This window comes from Bos javanicus, chromosome 16 (genome assembly GCF_032452875.1).
Source record: "Bos javanicus breed banteng chromosome 16, ARS-OSU_banteng_1.0, whole genome shotgun sequence".
NCBI classification, from domain to species: domain Eukaryota; kingdom Metazoa; phylum Chordata; class Mammalia; order Artiodactyla; family Bovidae; genus Bos; species Bos javanicus.
This window is the reverse complement of record NC_083883.1, coordinates 29,646,947-29,665,173: the sequence shown is the minus strand read 5'-3', so window position 1 is coordinate 29,665,173 and position 18,227 is coordinate 29,646,947. Positions and strand designations below refer to the sequence as shown.

The window sequence follows — 18,227 nt, the reverse complement described above, 5'->3', positions numbered from 1 at the left end:
TAGGAAGTAGACCTGTCATCACCTCCTTCAGAGGAGAAACCGAGGCACTGAGAAGTTAGGGAGCTTTCAGGTCAAACAGCCAGCGAGCAGCAGGCCCACCATTAAGCCCTACCAGTCTCAACTGTGTGTTTGAGGCAGCACCGGGGCTTCTCTCCCCACGTGCTCACACCTGTGACTTTGGACAGGATGTGACTCCGTGCAGCTCTGACCTCTGCTTTCCAGATTCCTCTCCTGTATTCTGAATCTGGGCATGACTTGGGCTCAAACTGAGCGCTGACGCCATGTACCCAAGGTAGGGTCACTGCTCAGAGGGCTCCCCAGAACCATGCTGTGCATGTGGGGTGGGGGGAAACCTCTCTGCAGTCCTGTGGTTGCAGAGACACTTGGAGAAATTACTTCTCTTGGAACCAGCAGAGCTGAGCTGCCAGCTGTCCTGTCCTTATGGCGTCTAGTTTCTTTCTGCCACGGGGGAGGACAGAGTCCCCTGAGGGACTGTGAAAGGAGTGGGAGAGGGCTTGCATGCACTGAAGAAAGGAGGGCGGTGACTCGAGGGGCTTCTGTGAAAGTGCCTTAACAGGGCCTGGCGTAGAAGAGGCAGCAATGCAGAACACTTTCCCTCCTTCCTTCCTGTCAGTGAGCAAACCCAGACTGGCCTTCAGGAATGAGATTTAAATAGCTGGCTAATGGGACACTCATTGTCACAGGGTAGGCTCACTTTTTCATAGACTAAGGACTAGGGTAGGATCAGGGAAATTCAACAGGCACTAAAATTATTATTGAGCTGCGAGAGACCAGTGGTCAGAGGCCCCAGCTCTGTGTGGCATCCAGACAGCCCTTTGTGCCCTTCTAGAGGACCTGTCTGGATGCTGAGCTCCCAGGAGGTCTGAAGGGTGTGACCTCCCTTCCTCCCAGCCTCTCCCCCCTCCCACCACCCTGGCCCAGCCCAGGGCTGCTATAAAGCTGGCCCAGCCTGGCTCTCAGCACACCCCGCTGCTGGGACCCTCCTGGAGCCTCCTCTGGGGACACGTCCACTCTGCCCCTCCTTCTCCCCAGCAGCGCCATGCAGCCCCTGTGGCTCTGCTGGGCCCTCTGGGCGCTGCCTCTGGCCGGCCCCGGGGTGGCCCTGATGGAGGAGTGGATCCTAGACAGCCTGCTGCAGCAGCTGCACCTCAGCAAGGTCCCCATCGTGGACAAGGCCACCGTGGAGGGGCTGGTCATCCCCGCCCACGTGAGGACCCAGTACGTGGCCCTGCTACAGCGTGGCCATGGGGCGCGCTCCCGGGGGAAGAGGTTCAGCCAGAACTTCCGAGGTGAGGCCTGCCCTCCTGCTGCAGCCTGGTCCTTGTGGTGGTGAGGACTGGGGAGCTGTCTGGGGTGCAGGGTCCACAGGGTGGTGAGGGGGGACCATGGCCTGTGAGAACTGCGGGCCTGGGCCCCTGGTCTCTGTCTGCGCTGAGGACCCCGCCCCTCAGGGCCAGGAGGAGCTGGGCCAGGCTGGACCGGCTGACAAAGCCAAGCATCAGAGAAGATGAGGATGGAGAAGAGAAAGCAGAGCCAATGGGAGAGGGTGGGTGTGGCAAGAACCCTGGCCGGGAAGCCTCAGGGAGCTGCGGTCCAGACAGGGCTTCTCAGGTTCCCTTTTCACTCTGATACTAGTAGCCTGACCTTGAGCAAACGGCTTTACAATCACAGTTTTCTTTTCTGTTTGCTCCTCTGGAACACTGATGTGACTATCTGCCCCATCTCACAGCAATATGAATATTAAAGTGGAGGGAAATATTATTGTGGAGGGAAAGGTGTAGGAACAACACTAAAGTGACGGGGAGCTATTCAGCTGTCAGGGAAGCTGGCATCCTGCGTCCTACTCAGCCTCTTACCTCCCTCGGCCTGGACTCACTTCTTCAGTGCCCAGAGCTACACCCAAGGCCAGGTGCCCCCAGGTGAGGAGTGTGGTCTTCAGCATCTCAGCTGAGGCAGCCGAGGTTGTTAAAAACAAGATGGATTTTCAGGTAATTGGCCTTGGCCCAAGGGGATAGAACAGGGGGCTGGTCTTTCCCAGCCTGGCCACCACCTCAGTGGCCCCGCACCCTCAGACCTCGCCTGGTGCTCAGAGGGGCCCCGCTGACCCCACTCCTGTCCCCAGAGGTGGTCGGCAGGTTCCTGGAGTCCGAGGCGTCCTCATACTTGCTGGTGTTCGACATGGAGCAGCGGCTGCCGCCCCGCAGCGAGCTGGTGCAGGCCGTGCTGCGCCTCTTCCAGGAGCCGGTCCCCAGGGCCGCGCTCCGCAGACACGAGCGCCTCTTCCCGCGCAGCGACCGCGCCCGGGTCACCGTCCAGTGGCTGCACGTCCGCGACGACGGCTCCAACCGCACCGCCCTCATCGACTCCAGGTGCGGAGGTCGCGGCTGCGGTGTGGGGCTGGGGGGAGGGAAGGAGGGCTGGGCCCGGGGCGGGAGGAGGGGCGGCTCGGTCCCGGCGGGGACACCCGGGAGCGGGTGGGAGAGGTGCCGCCCCCGGGGCCACCCCGGGCAGTCGCAGTCCCCACGCCTGAGCGCGGGCCTGTGTCTCCCTCCGTGCGGTGTCGCAGGCTGGTGACCATCCACGAGAGCGGCTGGAAGGCCCTGGACGTTACCGAGGCGGTGAACTTCTGGCAGCAGCTGCGCAGCCCCCGGCAGCCGCTGCTCCTGCAGGTGCTGGTGCAGCGGGAGCACCTGGGCCCGCTGGCCTCCAGCGCCCACAGGCTGGTCCGCTTCGCCCCCCAGGGGCCGTCGAGCGGCCGGCAGGGGGAGCCCCAGCTGGAGCTGCACACCCTGGATCTCAGGGACTACGGGTAGGCCCGGGGGCAGGCTGCGGGTGGACTGGGTGGTCCAGGCCCCTCGGTGGGCGAGACCAGCTGGGGAGCAGAGGCCGATAACCCCAGGATGCAACTGATTCCTCACCCTATGTCAGAGTTTCTAATGGCAGACATTTTTATTATTTAAATATTTTGTTGAAATACCTTCATATATTTTCAATGGGTTTTATGTTATCATTGTTACATATTCATTATTGTAATCATCTATATTCACTCTACCCTTTTCTCTAATTAATTCTTTGAAAGATTAAAAGCCATTAGTGGTTACTAAGGGCTTCCCTGGTGGCTCAGATGGTAAAGAATCTACCTGCAATGCGGAAGGCCTGGGTTCGATCCCTGGGTTGGGAGAATCCTCTGGAGGAGGGGATGGCAACCCACTCCAGTATTCTTGCCTGGAGAATCTCCAAGAACAGAGGATCCTGGCAGGCTACAGTCCATGGGGTCACAAAGAGTCAGACATGACTGAGTGACTAAGCATAGCACAAGGTTGAAAATCTTTCCTGAATTCTTTCCTCATGGGACAAATTAGCTATTTGGAGTAGATGAGGCTTTGGAGTGGACCTTGCTGGGTAGTAGAGAGGTTAATAACAGGCCTTTGCAATCATACAGCCTAGGTTCATTTAACTCTGCTTTCTACTGGCCGCAGAGCTTCTGGCATGTCAGTTAACATCTTTGGTCTCTGTGTCCTCAGGTATGATAGGGATGATGCTGAAAGTACCTAGTTCAGTGCCTGACATAATAGGAGACCATTAAAAAACAGTAACCGATTTATGACTTATGTTTCAGATATGTTTATTCATTCCACACTTATCACAAATATTGTTTTTACATTTTAATTAATTAATTAATTTTTGGCTGTGCTGGGTCTTCATTGCTGTGCGAGCTTTCTCTAATTGCAGTGAGTGGTGGCTACTCTCTGGTTGTAGTGTGTGGGCTTCTCGTTGTGGTGGCTTCTCTCATTACAGAGCACAGGCTCTAGGCACTCAGCATTCTGTAGTTGTGGCACATGGGTTTAGTTGCTCCCAGGCATGTGGAGAAGGCAATGGCACCCCACTCCAGTACTCTTGCCTGGAAAATCCCATGGACGGAGGAGCCTGCTAGGCTGCAGTGCATGGGGTCACTAAGAGTTGGGCACGACTGAGCGACTTCACTTTCACTTTTCACTTTCATGCCTTGGAGAAGGAAATGGCAACCGACTCCTGTGTTCTTGCCTGGAGAATCCCAGGGACAGGGGAGCCTGGTGGGCTGCCGTCTATAGGGTCGCAGAGAGTCAGACACGACTGAAGCGGCTTAGCAGCAGCAGCAGCAGGCATATGGAATCTTCCCAGACCAGGGATCGAACCCACGTCCCCTGCATTGGCAGGGGGATTCTTAACCACTGAACCACCAGGGAAGTCCTCCAGATCTTTTGTAGTGAGAGATGGATCATAATTCTACCTGCACATGCCCCACTAGGCCCTGCCCTTGGCTCCCTGACGCCTGCTCTCCCAGCTGACCTCTGACTCTGCTTCTCTTTGTCACACACCCCCAGAGCTCAAGGAAACTGTGATCCTAAGGCACCAGTGACCAAGGGCACCCGCTGCTGCCGCCAGGAGATGTACATTGACCTGCAGGGGATGAAGTGGGCTGAGAACTGGGTCCTGGAGCCCCCAGGCTTCCTGGCCTATGAGTGTGTGGGCACCTGCCAGCAGCCCCCAGAGTCCCTGACCTTCAAGTGGCCTTTTCTGGGGCCTCGACAGTGCATCGCCTCGGAGACGACCTCGCTGCCCATGATTGTCAGCATCCAGGAGGGAGGCCGACTCCAGCCCCATGTGGTCAGCCTGCCCAACATGAGGGTGCAGACGTGCAGCTGTGCTTCAGATGGGGCGCTTGTGCCAAGGAAGCTGGAGCCGTAGGTGTGGAGTGTAGCATGAAGGCCTCTGACTAGGCACGTGCACAAAGCAGGTCTTAACACAGGTCTTAATTTTCTACTTAGCAAGTTAGCCCTGCATCAACCGAGTGCACCTCTTGTAACTTTCTTGTGTGTTCTTCCGTTTCTTGCCCTCCTGTCCATCACTCACCCCGAGCACTTACATGAGCAACTAATGCAACCCGGGTGGCAGCGCTGTAGAAGGAAACTTCAGCCAACTTGTTAAAGGATACAGCTGAGCATGGACAGACTGTCAGCTCCGAGTTTCTGTTCTCTAGCAAATTCTCAACTGAGTATGGGACAACACACCCTATAATGAGAACTGGGAAAATCGACTGGCTTACTCTATCACATGATGAATTAAAACAAAACAAAACAAAAAATCCCTCTGTTCCCCCTAGGCAAGGAGAAAATCCAAAAAGAATCCCCACTTACCAAAATGTTGGCCTATTCTGGGCTTCTGTAAATATACTTGGGTCCCCATTCCCCTGAGAGAGTGCTAGAAGGGAGGGTGAAGGGCTTTAGCCTAGGGGCAGTGGCAGGGAATTGGGACCCCTGATTTCTGGATCTGATAGGGCCATAAACTGTGCCCTTTGGGCCACCATTTCCTTTTAAAAAGAAGGATTTGGGATTTGGCTCTGGGACTTCATCGCCCTGGGGATCGGACAACCCTACTCTCACCCACTCCTCTGCTCCTCTGGAGACAGAGCATTGCTGTGCTAAACTATTTAGGTTATTTCCTCCACTGTTTTAGAGAACTTATCACCAGAACCCACGTGTATTTACATGGTTTTCTGAAACTTAGCAAAAAGAAAATAATTGCATGTAGATAATCTGCTGAAATAAAATAGAAGTGATGTTTCACTTTGTGTCTGTGTATTTAATTTCTTTAAAAAATTTTTTTATTTATTTGACTGCATCAGGTCTTGGTTGCAGCATGCAGGATCTTTCACTGTGGCACGTGGGCTCCAGAGTGCACAGCTCAGTAGTTGCCGTGCAAGGGCCTAGTTGCCTCAAAGCATGTGGGATCTTAGTTCCCCAACCAGGGATCAAACCTGCATCCCCTGCATTGGAAGGCCGCTTTTTAACCACTGGACCACCGGGGAAGTCCCTGTATTTATTTTCTAGTGTTCTTTACATAGGAGAGAGGGAGCAATAATGGGGAATGAGAGCAACATAATGATCTGAAGAAGGGGGGTGACCAAGGACCCCCAACTCCTAGGGGATGGTTCTGGGGACAGGGCAGGCAAGTGAGCATTTACTGAGCGTTCACTCTGAACCTGGCAGCCATGCTAGGCAACATCTTATACTTTATGTCACTAAATTCTTGCAACTATTTCTTGAGGTAGGTATTATTATTCCCATTTTTTTCTGATGAAGAAATCAAGACTGAGGCAATGCAAATCTATGGAGCAGAGATTCAACATGCCCCAGTAAGCATGCTCTGCTGATGACACAGGAATTAATTAACATGCACATCTGGCAATTCTACCATGCTTACTTTCTCTGCTCAGTGGGGTTTCCTTAGGTCTGACTTACTGAAGTTCATGGCTTTTCTATGTTGATGTACAAAGCTAATTAATAGCATCTGAATAGCAGAGGGAAAAAAACAGCCAGGATTTGAGGACATGGCAAGCCTATTGTTGGAGGTAGGGAGAGAAGATTTGTCTCTGACTTGTAAGTGGCTATATTACCTTCCTAAGACAACAGAATGAAGAACTGCCACTTGGCCTGTTGTGAGTACCAGGTCATACACTCATTGTCTCTACAAGAAGCATATCAAAACCATCCAAAGAATTCTCCCAGTTACCCAGTGATGTATCTGCGACTCCAAAAGGACTGTGGACTCTCAGACAGTCACATGCAATCAATAGCAAGGATGGGCCTGCTCACATCATTCCACATGAGCTAAAAAACATCGAGGAGATTGGTTCCATTTCAACACATTAGGATGTGCTCATCAGCACAGGGAGACAGACAGAATATTCTCTCCAAATATGTCCATGCCTCCCAATCCTTAGAACCTGTGACTATGTCCTTTTACATGGCACAGGGCCATGGCAAATGTAATTAAGGCTACAGATCTTAAAATAGGGAGATTATCTTGGATTATTCAGAATGAAAGCAGAGAGCTCTCCAGCTGGAGGCAGAACCGGAGGTCAAGAGATTCAAAGCTTCAGAAGGACTTGATCTTCCATTGTGGGTTTCAAGATGAAAAGCTCCATGAGCCAGGGAATGCGAGTAACTTTCAGAAGGTGAAAATGACTCCCAGCTGACAGTCAGCAAGGAAAAGGGACTTTAGTCCTACAGCTACATGGAACCAAATTCTTCCAACAACCTAAACGAGACTCAATGCCGATTCTCCCCACAGAGCTTCCAGATAGGAACCCAGATAAGTTGACACCTTGATTTGGCCTGTGGGACTGGAGCACAGAAACCAGCTTGGTCCACTCAGATCTCTGACCCACAGGATGTGAGATAACAAATTTGCTTTGCTTTAGGCCACTAATTGTGATAAATTGTTATGGCAGCAATAAAAAAAAAAAAAAAAAAAAACTAATACAGACATTAAGCCAAATCCCATTAGAAGTGACCTGTAATTACAACTTTTTCCCCACTGAAAAGATGAAGTAACAACATTAAAAGATAATTTTGAATGAATTGAAAACCGCAAATAATCCCACAATCCTAAAACAGAATTATTTTGGTTTTAGCATCTCCTGTTCATACACAACCTGACCTGTTTACATACAGCATGAGTTCATACCTGTTTTAAAAATTAAGGTTAAGATGTGCCTTAATGCATAGGGAAAAAAAAGGTGTAGAATCACATTCCAAAAGAGCCACACTGGTTCTCCTTAGGTGATGGGATTAAAAGCAATGTTCATTTTTCCACTTGATCTGATTTCTAATTTTTCTACAATAACCATGGATTATTGGTAAAGGAGAAGCAAAATGTATGCAAAAGGTGCCTCCCCGGAAGTTCCTAAATCAGGGAGGATTAGGGATCAAGAGCACCTGCCATTTGACTTGCTGGGAGCAATTCAAGGATTCATTCTCTGGATCATTTGCATTCTTAGTGTTGCAGGAAGGGGGACCCCTTCCAGGGCCTGAAACTGGGCTCTTGTCTAAAACTCAGAAATAAATTGTCCGAGGAGACACATGTGCTGATAAAGCAAGAGATTTTATTGGGAAAGGGCACCTGGGTGGAGAGCAGTAGGATAAGGGAACCCAGGAGAACTGCTCTGCCACGTGGCTCGAGGTCTCGGTTTTTACGGTGATGCGATTAGTTTCTGGGTTGTCTTTAGCCAATCATTCTGACTCAGAGTCCTTCTTGGTGGTGCACACCTTGTTCAGCCAAGATGGATGCCAGAGAGAAGGATTCTGGGAGGTGGTCAGACATGTGGTGTCTCCTTTTGACCTTTCCCGAACTCTTCCGGTTGGTGGTGGCTTATTAGTTCCCTGTTCCTTCCAAGACTTCCTGTCGTAAAACAACTCATGCAAATAGTTACTATGGTGCCTGGCCAAGGTGGATGGTTTCAATCAGTGTGCTTCCCCTAACAACTCCCCCCTGAGAGACTTCATACTCAAGATACTTCTTGGGAATTGGGGTGGAATTCTGTAAGTTCTTCCTGCTGTGCATGGGCATAGGCCTGCCTAGCAGAGCAGAAGTCTCTCTCTACCTAATCTAAGTCAAGGTATTTTTTTTTCCTTGACTGAAACCAGCATTCACCCTTGTAATAACAGCACTTTAGTTTGAAAGTGTTGGCTCCTCTCAGAGATCAAATAGACAGGGGCCAAACAGAAGACCTAACAGGATGGTCATCTCTGGTCCCCAGAAACAGGAGGCAACATTTGGGGTGAGGGCTACAGGATTTGTGACTTTTTTTTTTTTTTTTGATTGGTTGCTGGTGAACCAACAGAGCTGTGCTCCAGGAATCTTGTCTTCAGTCTGAAGTTACCATCCTCCACCTGGGTGGGGGCTCCAGTTCTGTAGAAGAACTCAAAGACATTGTTACGCATATTTCTTTGAGTAGGAACCAGGACCCTGTCTCAAGGCTGTACCAACCTTTGAATGTTTCTCCTGTTTCTGTATCCCCTCCCTTCCCTGATTAGCTTGTTTGAATCCACCCTTTGGAACTCAGGGAAGGTCAAGGAGGCTGAATGAAGCCTACATTCTACAGACAAGAAATGGAGAACACAGAACAGATCTGTACTCCAGAGCCCCACAGGATTCTACTCAGTTTTAATTTAGGGAACTGGGCAACTATGACTGTGATAACTTCCTGTCAAAATGGGGCATAGGACGGCCTCAGCTTGGAGAATAGACACTGAATTGGAAGTATTCCTGAGTTCCAAGTCGTAGATCTGAGCCTTGTATGATTAAAATCTCAATCCCCTGGTCTGCCATTTTGTTGTAACAGATCCAGTTAGAAGTAGCTGGAGGAGGGATAACTGGAATTTTAATAGTCAAAATAAATCTCATTTCTTTTTAGAAGAATAGACCGGAAACCTAGTCTGGACCTGGCACTTCGAGGAGACTTGTAGCCGGGTAGCCAGTTGCCTGGTTTTATGAAAAGTAAGGTTGCAGTTACTAGCTTCCAGCAGACATTGTTTTGAGAATGGTGGCATCTAAGCCTGACACGACTCAGAAAATTCAAGTGTTTAGCAATATGTCTAATCTGAAATTATACCCATAGGGTCACCTGGTTATTTCCCAGGATGTCTGAACCATAGCTACTCTATTTTGACTTTTAATTGTAAAAATTTTCCTTAATAGCCAAAGCAGATGTCACCATTAATGACGTCAGTGTTTCTCTAGGTATGAGAAGACGCAAGAATTGGAACTCATAAAAAGCAGAGTGCCTCATTCCTGATTTTCATCCTGAACTCCTTTCAGGGGCTTTGAAAGTCAGCAGTTGCAGTGGCCATGATTTAATCATTGTAGACACAGATGGCAAGTGTCAGTTTTCAGTTGGCAGAGCCCCTTTTTGCTTATAAACTTGACCATGATTTTAAGGGGGCATTTCATGACCATTTTATCCCATGGTGCTGAGAATGTCCATTCTCAGGTTTGGCAAAGATTTTGTTGATAGGCCACTCAATGTGCTGTTACTGGACTAGGCCATAAAACAGTATCCAAAATTCTCTGGACCACCTGTCTTACTAGCCTCTAAGTCCAGGAAAATATTCCCTCTCGTCGCCTCTTCCCATATCTAGAGTTACACTGTTACCATCATTGACCTCATATGCAAATATATATTATTCTATCAGAGGCCTCAGTCGCACATTTGGGAGTGTAATAAACAGCAATTGTGTAAAACAGGTGAAATACAAATAACATACCCAGCAGTATTAGCAAAGTCACAAGTAAGATTTAAGTTAAGAGCTTCCATTAAATATAGCCCCGATGGTGTGATCACTGACCTAGAGCCAGACATCCTGGAATGTGAAGTCAAGTGGGCCTTAGAAAGCATCACTACAAACAAAGCTAGTGGAGGGGATGGAATTCCAGTTGAGCTATTCCAAATCCTGAAAGATGATGCTGTGAAAGTGCTGCACTAAATATGCCAGCAAATTTGGAAAACTCAGCAGTGGCCACAGGCCTGGAAAAGGTCAGTTTTCATTCCAATCCCAAAGAAAGGCAATGCCAAAGAATGCTCAAACTACCGCACAATTGCACTCATCTCACACGCTAGTAAAGTAATGCTCCAAATTCTCCAAGCCAGGCTTCAGCAATATGTGAACCGTGAACTTCCTGATGTTCAAGCTGGTTTTAGAAAAGGCAGAGGAACCAGAGATCAAATTGCCAACATCCGCTGGATCATGGAAAAAGCAAGAGAGTTCTGTTTTATTGACTATGCCAAAGCCTTTGACTGTGTGGATCACAATAAACTGTGGAAAATTCTGAAAGAGATGGGAATACCAGACCACCTGACCTGCCTCTTGAGAAATCTGTATGCAGGTCAGGAAGCAACAGTTAGAACTGGACATGGAACAACAGACTGGTTCCAGATAGGAAAAGGAGTTCGTCAAGGCTGTATATTGTTACCCTGTTTATTTAACTTATATGCAGAGTACATCATGAGAAACGCTGGACTGGAAGAAACAAAAGCTGGAATCAAGATTGCTGGGAGAAATATCAATAACCTCAGATATGCAGATGACACCACCCTTACGGCAGAAAGTGAAGAGGAACTCAAAAGCCTCTTGCTGAAAGTGAAAGTGGAGAGTGAAAAAGTTGGCTTAAAGCTCAACATTCAGAAAACGAAGATCATGGCATCCGGTCCCATCACTTCATGGGAAATAGATGGGGAAACAGTGGAAACAGAGTCAGACTTTATTTTTCTGGGCTCCAAAATCACTACAGATGGTGACTGCAGCCATGAAATTAAAAGATGCTTACTTCTTGGAAGGAAAGTTATGACCAACCTAGAGAGCATATTCAAAAGCAGAGACATTACTTTGCCAACAAAGGTTCGTCTAGTCAAGGCTATGGTTTTTCCTGTGGTCATGTATGGATGTAAGAATTGGACCGTGAAGAAGGCTGAGCGCCGAAGAATTGATGCTTTTGAACTGTGGTGTTGGAGACGACTCTTGAGAGTCCCTTGGGCTGCAAGGAGATCCAACCAGTCCATTCTGAAGGAGATCAGTCCTGGGATTTCTTTGGAAGGAATGATGCTAAAGCTGAAACTCCAGTACTTTGGCCACCTCATGTGAAGAGTTGACTCATTGGAAAAGACCCTGATGCTGGGAGGGATGGGGGGCAAGAGGAGAAGGGGACGACAGAGGATGAGATGGCTGGATGGCATCACTGACTCTATGGACTTGAGTCTGAGTGAACTCCAGGAGTTGGTGATGGACAGGGAGGCCTGGCGTGCTGCGATTCATGGGGTCGCAGAGTCGGACACGACTGAGCAACTGATCTGATCTGATCTGATCTGAATATATCTCAGGTCATCTGACTTAGTCTACTCTGTAGAATCTTTATCTTCCAGGAAAATTATATATTGGTACCATCTATAAGGCACATAGCCCAGTTTTCTAGTGTTACTAGACTGATTATCCTTAGTATGATTTAATTGTTTCCAACACAGAGGAGACTTAAACATAAATTACCATAGCCTGGTATGTATATAAATCCATCCTATAATTGTGGGAGACTTTTTCCTCCTTTGCTGAAACTTTGCTTGTTGCTCTGCTTGAGCTTGAGTAATAGAAGAAAGCTCAAATTTAAGGCCAGAGTCAGAGCAGGCATTATTAATTGGCCTGGTGAGGGGATCCCATCTAGTAATATCACAGTGACCTGGATATGACTATAATTTTTTTTTAAGTAAATTTTCTCAGGCCAACCAGTTAGAGTCTTGTAGTAGAGAAATTTACCAAGGTAACCCAGAACTAGACACAGGTAATTGGCCACAAACCCAACAAGTGGATTGATTTCTAAAATTAGCATAGGATCAGGCCAATGATAGAAAAGCATTTGATTTATATGCAAAGGTCTAAGAAGTCAAGAAAACATTATAAATGATCATACGAATCAGGTCCAGCATCTTGGGCAAGCTGTCTACCTCTGATGTCGTTGTCTTCTCATCCTGGTGTAGTGTAGTTTCTCTTGTTTGAGCATCATTTTAAGGTGAGATCAGGTCAACTATCTTCTCTATAGACCAATCCAGTGTAGGGGCCTTTGGAAGTGGGAATTAGCCTAAGAGTTAATTTCCCTTCAGTTTCATTGTGCTTGAGCTAGTTAAGAGTACCTGATTAAAAAAGTCCTTCCATCCAGGTTGGAGACAGTCCTTTAAATTATGTCTTTTTCCAGTCCTGGTTGCAGGTCATGAGGCATCTGATCTTCATCCAAAGATAGATTACTGAGATAAGCTTCAGAAACAAACTTAGGGTGTTCTTTAAGAATTCAATTAAATTTTACATTAACATCACATAACAGCAAAGAACTATCCAAGAAATGAGTCTTCTACATGCAGATCTCCATTAACAAACTGGGATTTAACATTTACTGAAAAAAAATTTTTCTCCCTAAAATTACCCTCATTTTTATCAAATATAACCAAATTAAGGCCAGCTTGTTTGCAAAATAGGTCTGTTCTCACTAATTTTAGTCTGATGATTTATATAACCATAATTGATCATAGACTTTTTATTTTGCTTAAACATTTATAGTCTCAGACTGAACTTTTAAAACAAAACAGGGCTAGGAAACTCACACCAAAGGCTTATCACAGATTTTGCCTAACAAATCTAGGTGAATTCTTCCCTTTTTGAGGTCTCAAAAGTTCCTTGAGGTTTTTGTACCTGTTAGTGAGATAACCTTCCTAACTCATTTGATAAACTTAGTGGAAACCTAAGAGTTTCAAATCTCTGGAGGAGTCAGAGAGAAAATATAATTGTTTTGTTTATAACATATAATTTTACCAAATTATTGCCATAATTAGTTTGAGAGGAAGGTTTTCCCTACTCCTGGAAAACACAAGATTCAAACCTGTAATTTTTCAGATAGAAACCATAAAAGTTATAAACATATTCGCTGGTTCATTCAGTCCTTTGTTAACTTTTGTGAAGTCATCAGGTTTTCCATTATAATACCAGGACATATCAGAATGTTAAGAACTCCATATAATTTCTAGGATATCTGTATTAGTGATTTTATCATACAGTATAACATAAGGGGATTTATTACTCATTTGATAATCTTTTCCATGTAATTTAACCAACCAAATAAACACAGTTCAATATCTCTCTTTGGGATGTTTCAGGGGCCCTCTGGAGCACCCCAAAGTTAGCTAGAGGTCAAAAGAATTTCAAAAGAATTCGATTTAGTAAGTTTTATTGAAAAGATCAATTAAAAAGGTTTAGAACATTTGGTCAGATTTAGTTAATGTTGCTGGGTGTGTCATTTAGCTTGTTGATATGTCACAATGGGCATAAATACCAAGGCTCAAGGTCTAGTGAAAGTCAGCTCTGCCATCTTGGACCTAGTTGGCTCTAACCAGTTTTCTTACGTTGTAGCCATGCGTTCTGGGAAACAAAACTCACTCAGAAGAACAATGCAGATACTGGAGTTCAGTTTATTACACCGGCGGGCCCAAGGCAGAGTATCCTCTTAGCCAGGTTTTTGTGAAAACCTTATATACCCTATGGAGAAGGAAATGGCAACCCACTCCAGTATTCTTGCCTGGAAAATCCCATGGATGGAAGAGCCTGGTAGGCTACAGTCCATGGGGTCGCAAAGAGTCCGGACACGACTGAGCGACTTCACTTTACTTTTTTTTTCACTTTATATACCCTAAGTGTACTTGCTTAAACCCACCTCCCCACATTCCTTGAAACTAGTCTGGACAAGGTAAAAGAGAGATACGATGAAAGTTAACCCATGATTCACATGTCACAAGACTAGATAAACAGTGGGCATTTATCAACAGGACTGTGGTCATATCCCGATAAACATAATGAAATTTACAACTTTGTTCTGTTACAGAGATAATTAGCATATTCTTTTAGGCAAAGGAGAGTCCAAGTACAAGTCCTGAGGCTCTTTTATCCGGGGGGTCTGGTTTCCCATTGGTATGCCGCTTCTGTAGACACCAGGCACAAAGTTCAGAGTCCACTGGGAGGGTGACCATGTGTGTAGCCTAACGTTCGCAGCCTGGCCTAAGATGGAGTCCAGCTCTATCTGTTTCCTCCTTCACTTATGGCTGTGTCATTCCTAAGAAAATCCATTTATCTAACTAATTGTAATCCAATTCTAGAAAATTCTGATCATGCATAACTCTTTTTAGCATTTTTTCATTCTTTTTTTTTTTTTTTTACTGAAAACACATTTCCTACTTTTCTTTAGCAACCAAGAACTAACTTTTATATTAGCATTTTATAGATTGGGGAGCATAAACAACAGTGATAATTTCTGAAACTCCTGCTTTCTTAGAACATTTTAGGATGGCACCAAACATTATTCATTTATAGTCCCAAATCTCTGTTTCTCTGTAAAAGGAAATTAGCGTTTAGTAGTAAATGTTTCAAAATCTTATTTTATTTGGAAATACCCTAACTCTGCAACAGACTTCCAACACTTTGTTTAGCACAACCCTTAGAAATTCAAGTTATGCCCATCTGGAGAGAATATTTTAAACAGATATTTCTAAAGAATAATTATTCCTAATAGAGTTTATCCAAAAGCTCATATCTCATTTACATTTTTTTAGAAGTTTCTTCACTCAAGGTAGTTTCCTTGTTGACAAACTTGTAACAGATATGATAATATTTAACTTATATTAAGCCTAGGTACGATGAGAATATTCTACTTAATGTTAATTACTCTAAGACATGTTTATAATTAGATAGGTCAACAAACAAACATTAATATCAGGTATTTAATACTGAATATTTCCCAGTTCACATGAACTTGGAATTTATTATTTAATTATTTGATTTGTAAGCACTTACTTTTCTTTAAGCCAATTAAATACAGCTCATTTATAAATTAACCTCACAAATACTATCCAGAGACAAAGACATGCAAAGACATATTTAGACAGACACAATGCAAGATCTAGCTTTATTTTCTATGCTTAGTCATGAATTGGATATTACAATATAAAGTTTACTAGTTTATAAAAAACAGTTGGAATAAATAAAACTTTTAAAGGCTGTTTCCCATTTTTCCTCAGTCTCAGGGATTAGAGATGGTTTAGATAAGTGTTCCTAAGAACAGAGCCAGAGCCCTGGTCTCAAGGCACAGGGAAAGAAAATCAAAATGGCAGCAGGTCTAAACCAAATGGTGGCCAGACAAAGCAAAATGGCCATCAAAAATCACAACACAGAACACAGAGTTAAAACACACATATAGACCTGGCAGTCCTCTTCAGACCCTCCCTTAAATACAAGAATACAGTCTCTCAGAAAACCTCCTATAAAGACACAGAACTTTAGATCCAAGTACTAACAGAGTAAAGGAACATATCTCAGGTCTTCAAACATTTCAAAGGGAGGAAAGGAAGCCAGGTTGAAAGAAGAGGGAGGAGGTGGGAGAGGAGGGTGAAAGGGGTGGCCTTACAGACGTCTCCTGCCACCTGCAGATACCCAGGCGTTATGGGACTTTACCCTGGGCCTCCAGAGAAGGGAGGACTGGAACTCGGCCCTACCAGAAATCTGCCCAGAACAGAATTCGAGTTCTCTACCAAGTGGAGGTGATCAGTCGCCAATCCTCAGCTCAGGCTGAGGCCCTTCCACCAGATTCCTGCATCCAGGACCAGCGGACTAGAAAAAAGTGGAAAGATAAGAAGGGGTAAGGAAAGGAAAGAGAGAGGGCAGGGGAAAGAGGTCAATAAAGTCTCTTGTTCCTTACTGGTCAGGGCACTCTGGCCAGTTGTCCACATCAGGAGGAGACCAGGGACAAAAGGGTCCCATTTGCAGCCACTGGGTCCCATTTGCAGCCATTGGCAGGCAAGCTGGCTCCTGAGTACCCCGAGTGGTCAGGATATCAGTCGCAGAGAAGAGTCCCGCCAGAGTTGCCATTTGTTGCAGAAAGGGGGACCCCTTCCAGGGCCCAAAACTGGGCTCTTGTCTAACACTTGGAAATGAATTGTCCGAGGAGACACATGTGCTGACAAAGCAAGAGATTTTATTGGGAAAGGGCACCTGGGTGGAGAGCAGTAGGGTAAGGGAACCCAGGAGAACTGCTCTGCCACATGGCTCACAGTCTTGGGTTTTATGGTGATGGGATAGTTTCCAGGTTGTCTTTAGCCAATCATTCTGACTCAGAGTCCTTCTTGGTGGTGCACACCTTGTTCAGCCAAGATGGATGCCAGAGAGAAGAATTCTGGGAGGTGGTTGGACATGTGGTGTCTCCTTTTGATCTTTCCTGAACTCTTCCGGTTGGTGGTGGCTTATTAGTTCCCTGTTCCTTACCAGGACTTCCTGTCATAAAACAACTCATGCAAATAGTTACTATGGTGCCTGGCCAGGGTGGGCAGTTTCAATCAGTGTGTTTCCCCTAACATGAGGACAAATGAACCTACTATCCAGAGACAGACCAGGAAGGCCTTGAGACTGAAGAAATGAAGCATGGCCCACTTTCCTGGGACAGCTAAAGGGGAACAAGGGGGCGGGACTGTGGGGGGTGAGAAGGGAGGAAGGGCAGGAACAGCTGAACCCATCTGACTGGTGGATGAGAGGATCAGAGGAGAGGTGAGGTGGGCAATCTTGGAATCTTAGCAAACTCCCCACTTTCTTTCTGGGCTTCTCTGTCCCTTCAGATGGAGTAAAGGGATAGAGTAGGCACCCAAGAAGACAGGTACCAGACAAGGAGAGTGTATGTCTGTGGTTGAATAGAAGCATCAGCCTCTGACCATTCCTGAGGGTGTGTCCTAAGTGGCTGGGTGGTGAGGAAGTCCTGTCCCGTTCTGTCCCATCCCATCCCATCCTATCTCATCTATTCAACACTTGTGCCCAGGGCTTCCCTGGTGGCTCAGCTGGTAAAAGAATCTGTCCGCAACGTGGGAGACCTGGGTTTGATCCCTGGGTTGGGACGATCCCCTGGAGAAGGGAACAGCTACCCACTCCAGTATTCTGGCCTGGAGAATTCCATGGACTGTATGGTCCATGGAGTCGCAAAGAGTTGGACACAACTGAGTGACTTTCACTTGTTACTTGTTGTTATAAACACTTGCTTCCAAAGGAAATTCATAGGCATCAAACATAATGGTCATGAGAGCCACAGCAGGGGCCACTGCACAAACAAAATGGATCTTTAGTCAGCAAGGTCATCATAAGAAAATAAAACCTGAGTGACTGAGCATCTGTACAATGGACTACTAAGTAGTCACCAAAATCTTATTTTAAATAACTTTCTAGTAACTTTGGAAAATATTTATTGTATATCTAGCAGAGAAATTTCAAAACCATATGTGTATCATTTATTTCCAATGATGGAAAAGGTCTGTATGCACAGAAAATAATGTGTAAGGAAATGTACCAAATATGCCTGCAAGAAACGATCCTTAGGAAGTATGACTATGGGTGATTTTGACTTCTTACTTTTATTTTTTTGTATTTTCCAACTTTTTCTCAATATGCATGTATTATTTGCTAATCAGAGAAAGTTACCAATGAGGCAGTTCTACGCATCAGGTGGCCAAAGTATTAGAATTTCAGCTTCAGCATCAGTCCTTCCAATGAATATTCAGGACCGATTTCCTTTAGGATGGACTGGCTGGATTTCCTTGCCGTCCAAGGGACTCTCAAGAGTCTTCTCCAACACCACAGTTCAAAATCATCACTTCTCTTAAATTTACTAGTGATGAAAAAGTAAACATCACATTTGTGAAGCTTTTGAAAGCAAGTAGCATGGTCGGGGGGATACCTTAGTCAGGTCCTAAGGAGCCTTAGAAGGAAAGTTATGACCAACCTAGACAGCATATTAAAAAGCAGAGACATTACTTTGCCAACAAA

At 46.0% G+C, this 18,227-nt stretch overlaps 1 protein-coding gene across 1 annotated transcript; it reads left to right on the top strand.

The window, feature by feature from the left end:
• The first annotated feature begins 925 nt into the window (after positions 1 to 925).
• On the top strand, positions 926 to 5,627 carry LOC133227645 (left-right determination factor 2-like). The gene is made up of 4 exons (XM_061382396.1): positions 926 to 1,310; positions 2,144 to 2,390; positions 2,588 to 2,830; positions 4,386 to 5,627. The coding sequence occupies exons 1-4, from the start codon at positions 1,061 to 1,063 to the stop codon at positions 4,747 to 4,749; spliced, it is 1,104 nt and encodes a 367-aa protein (XP_061238380.1). The 5' UTR covers positions 926 to 1,060; the 3' UTR covers positions 4,750 to 5,627.
• The last annotated feature ends 12,600 nt before the right edge of the window (positions 5,628 to 18,227 follow it).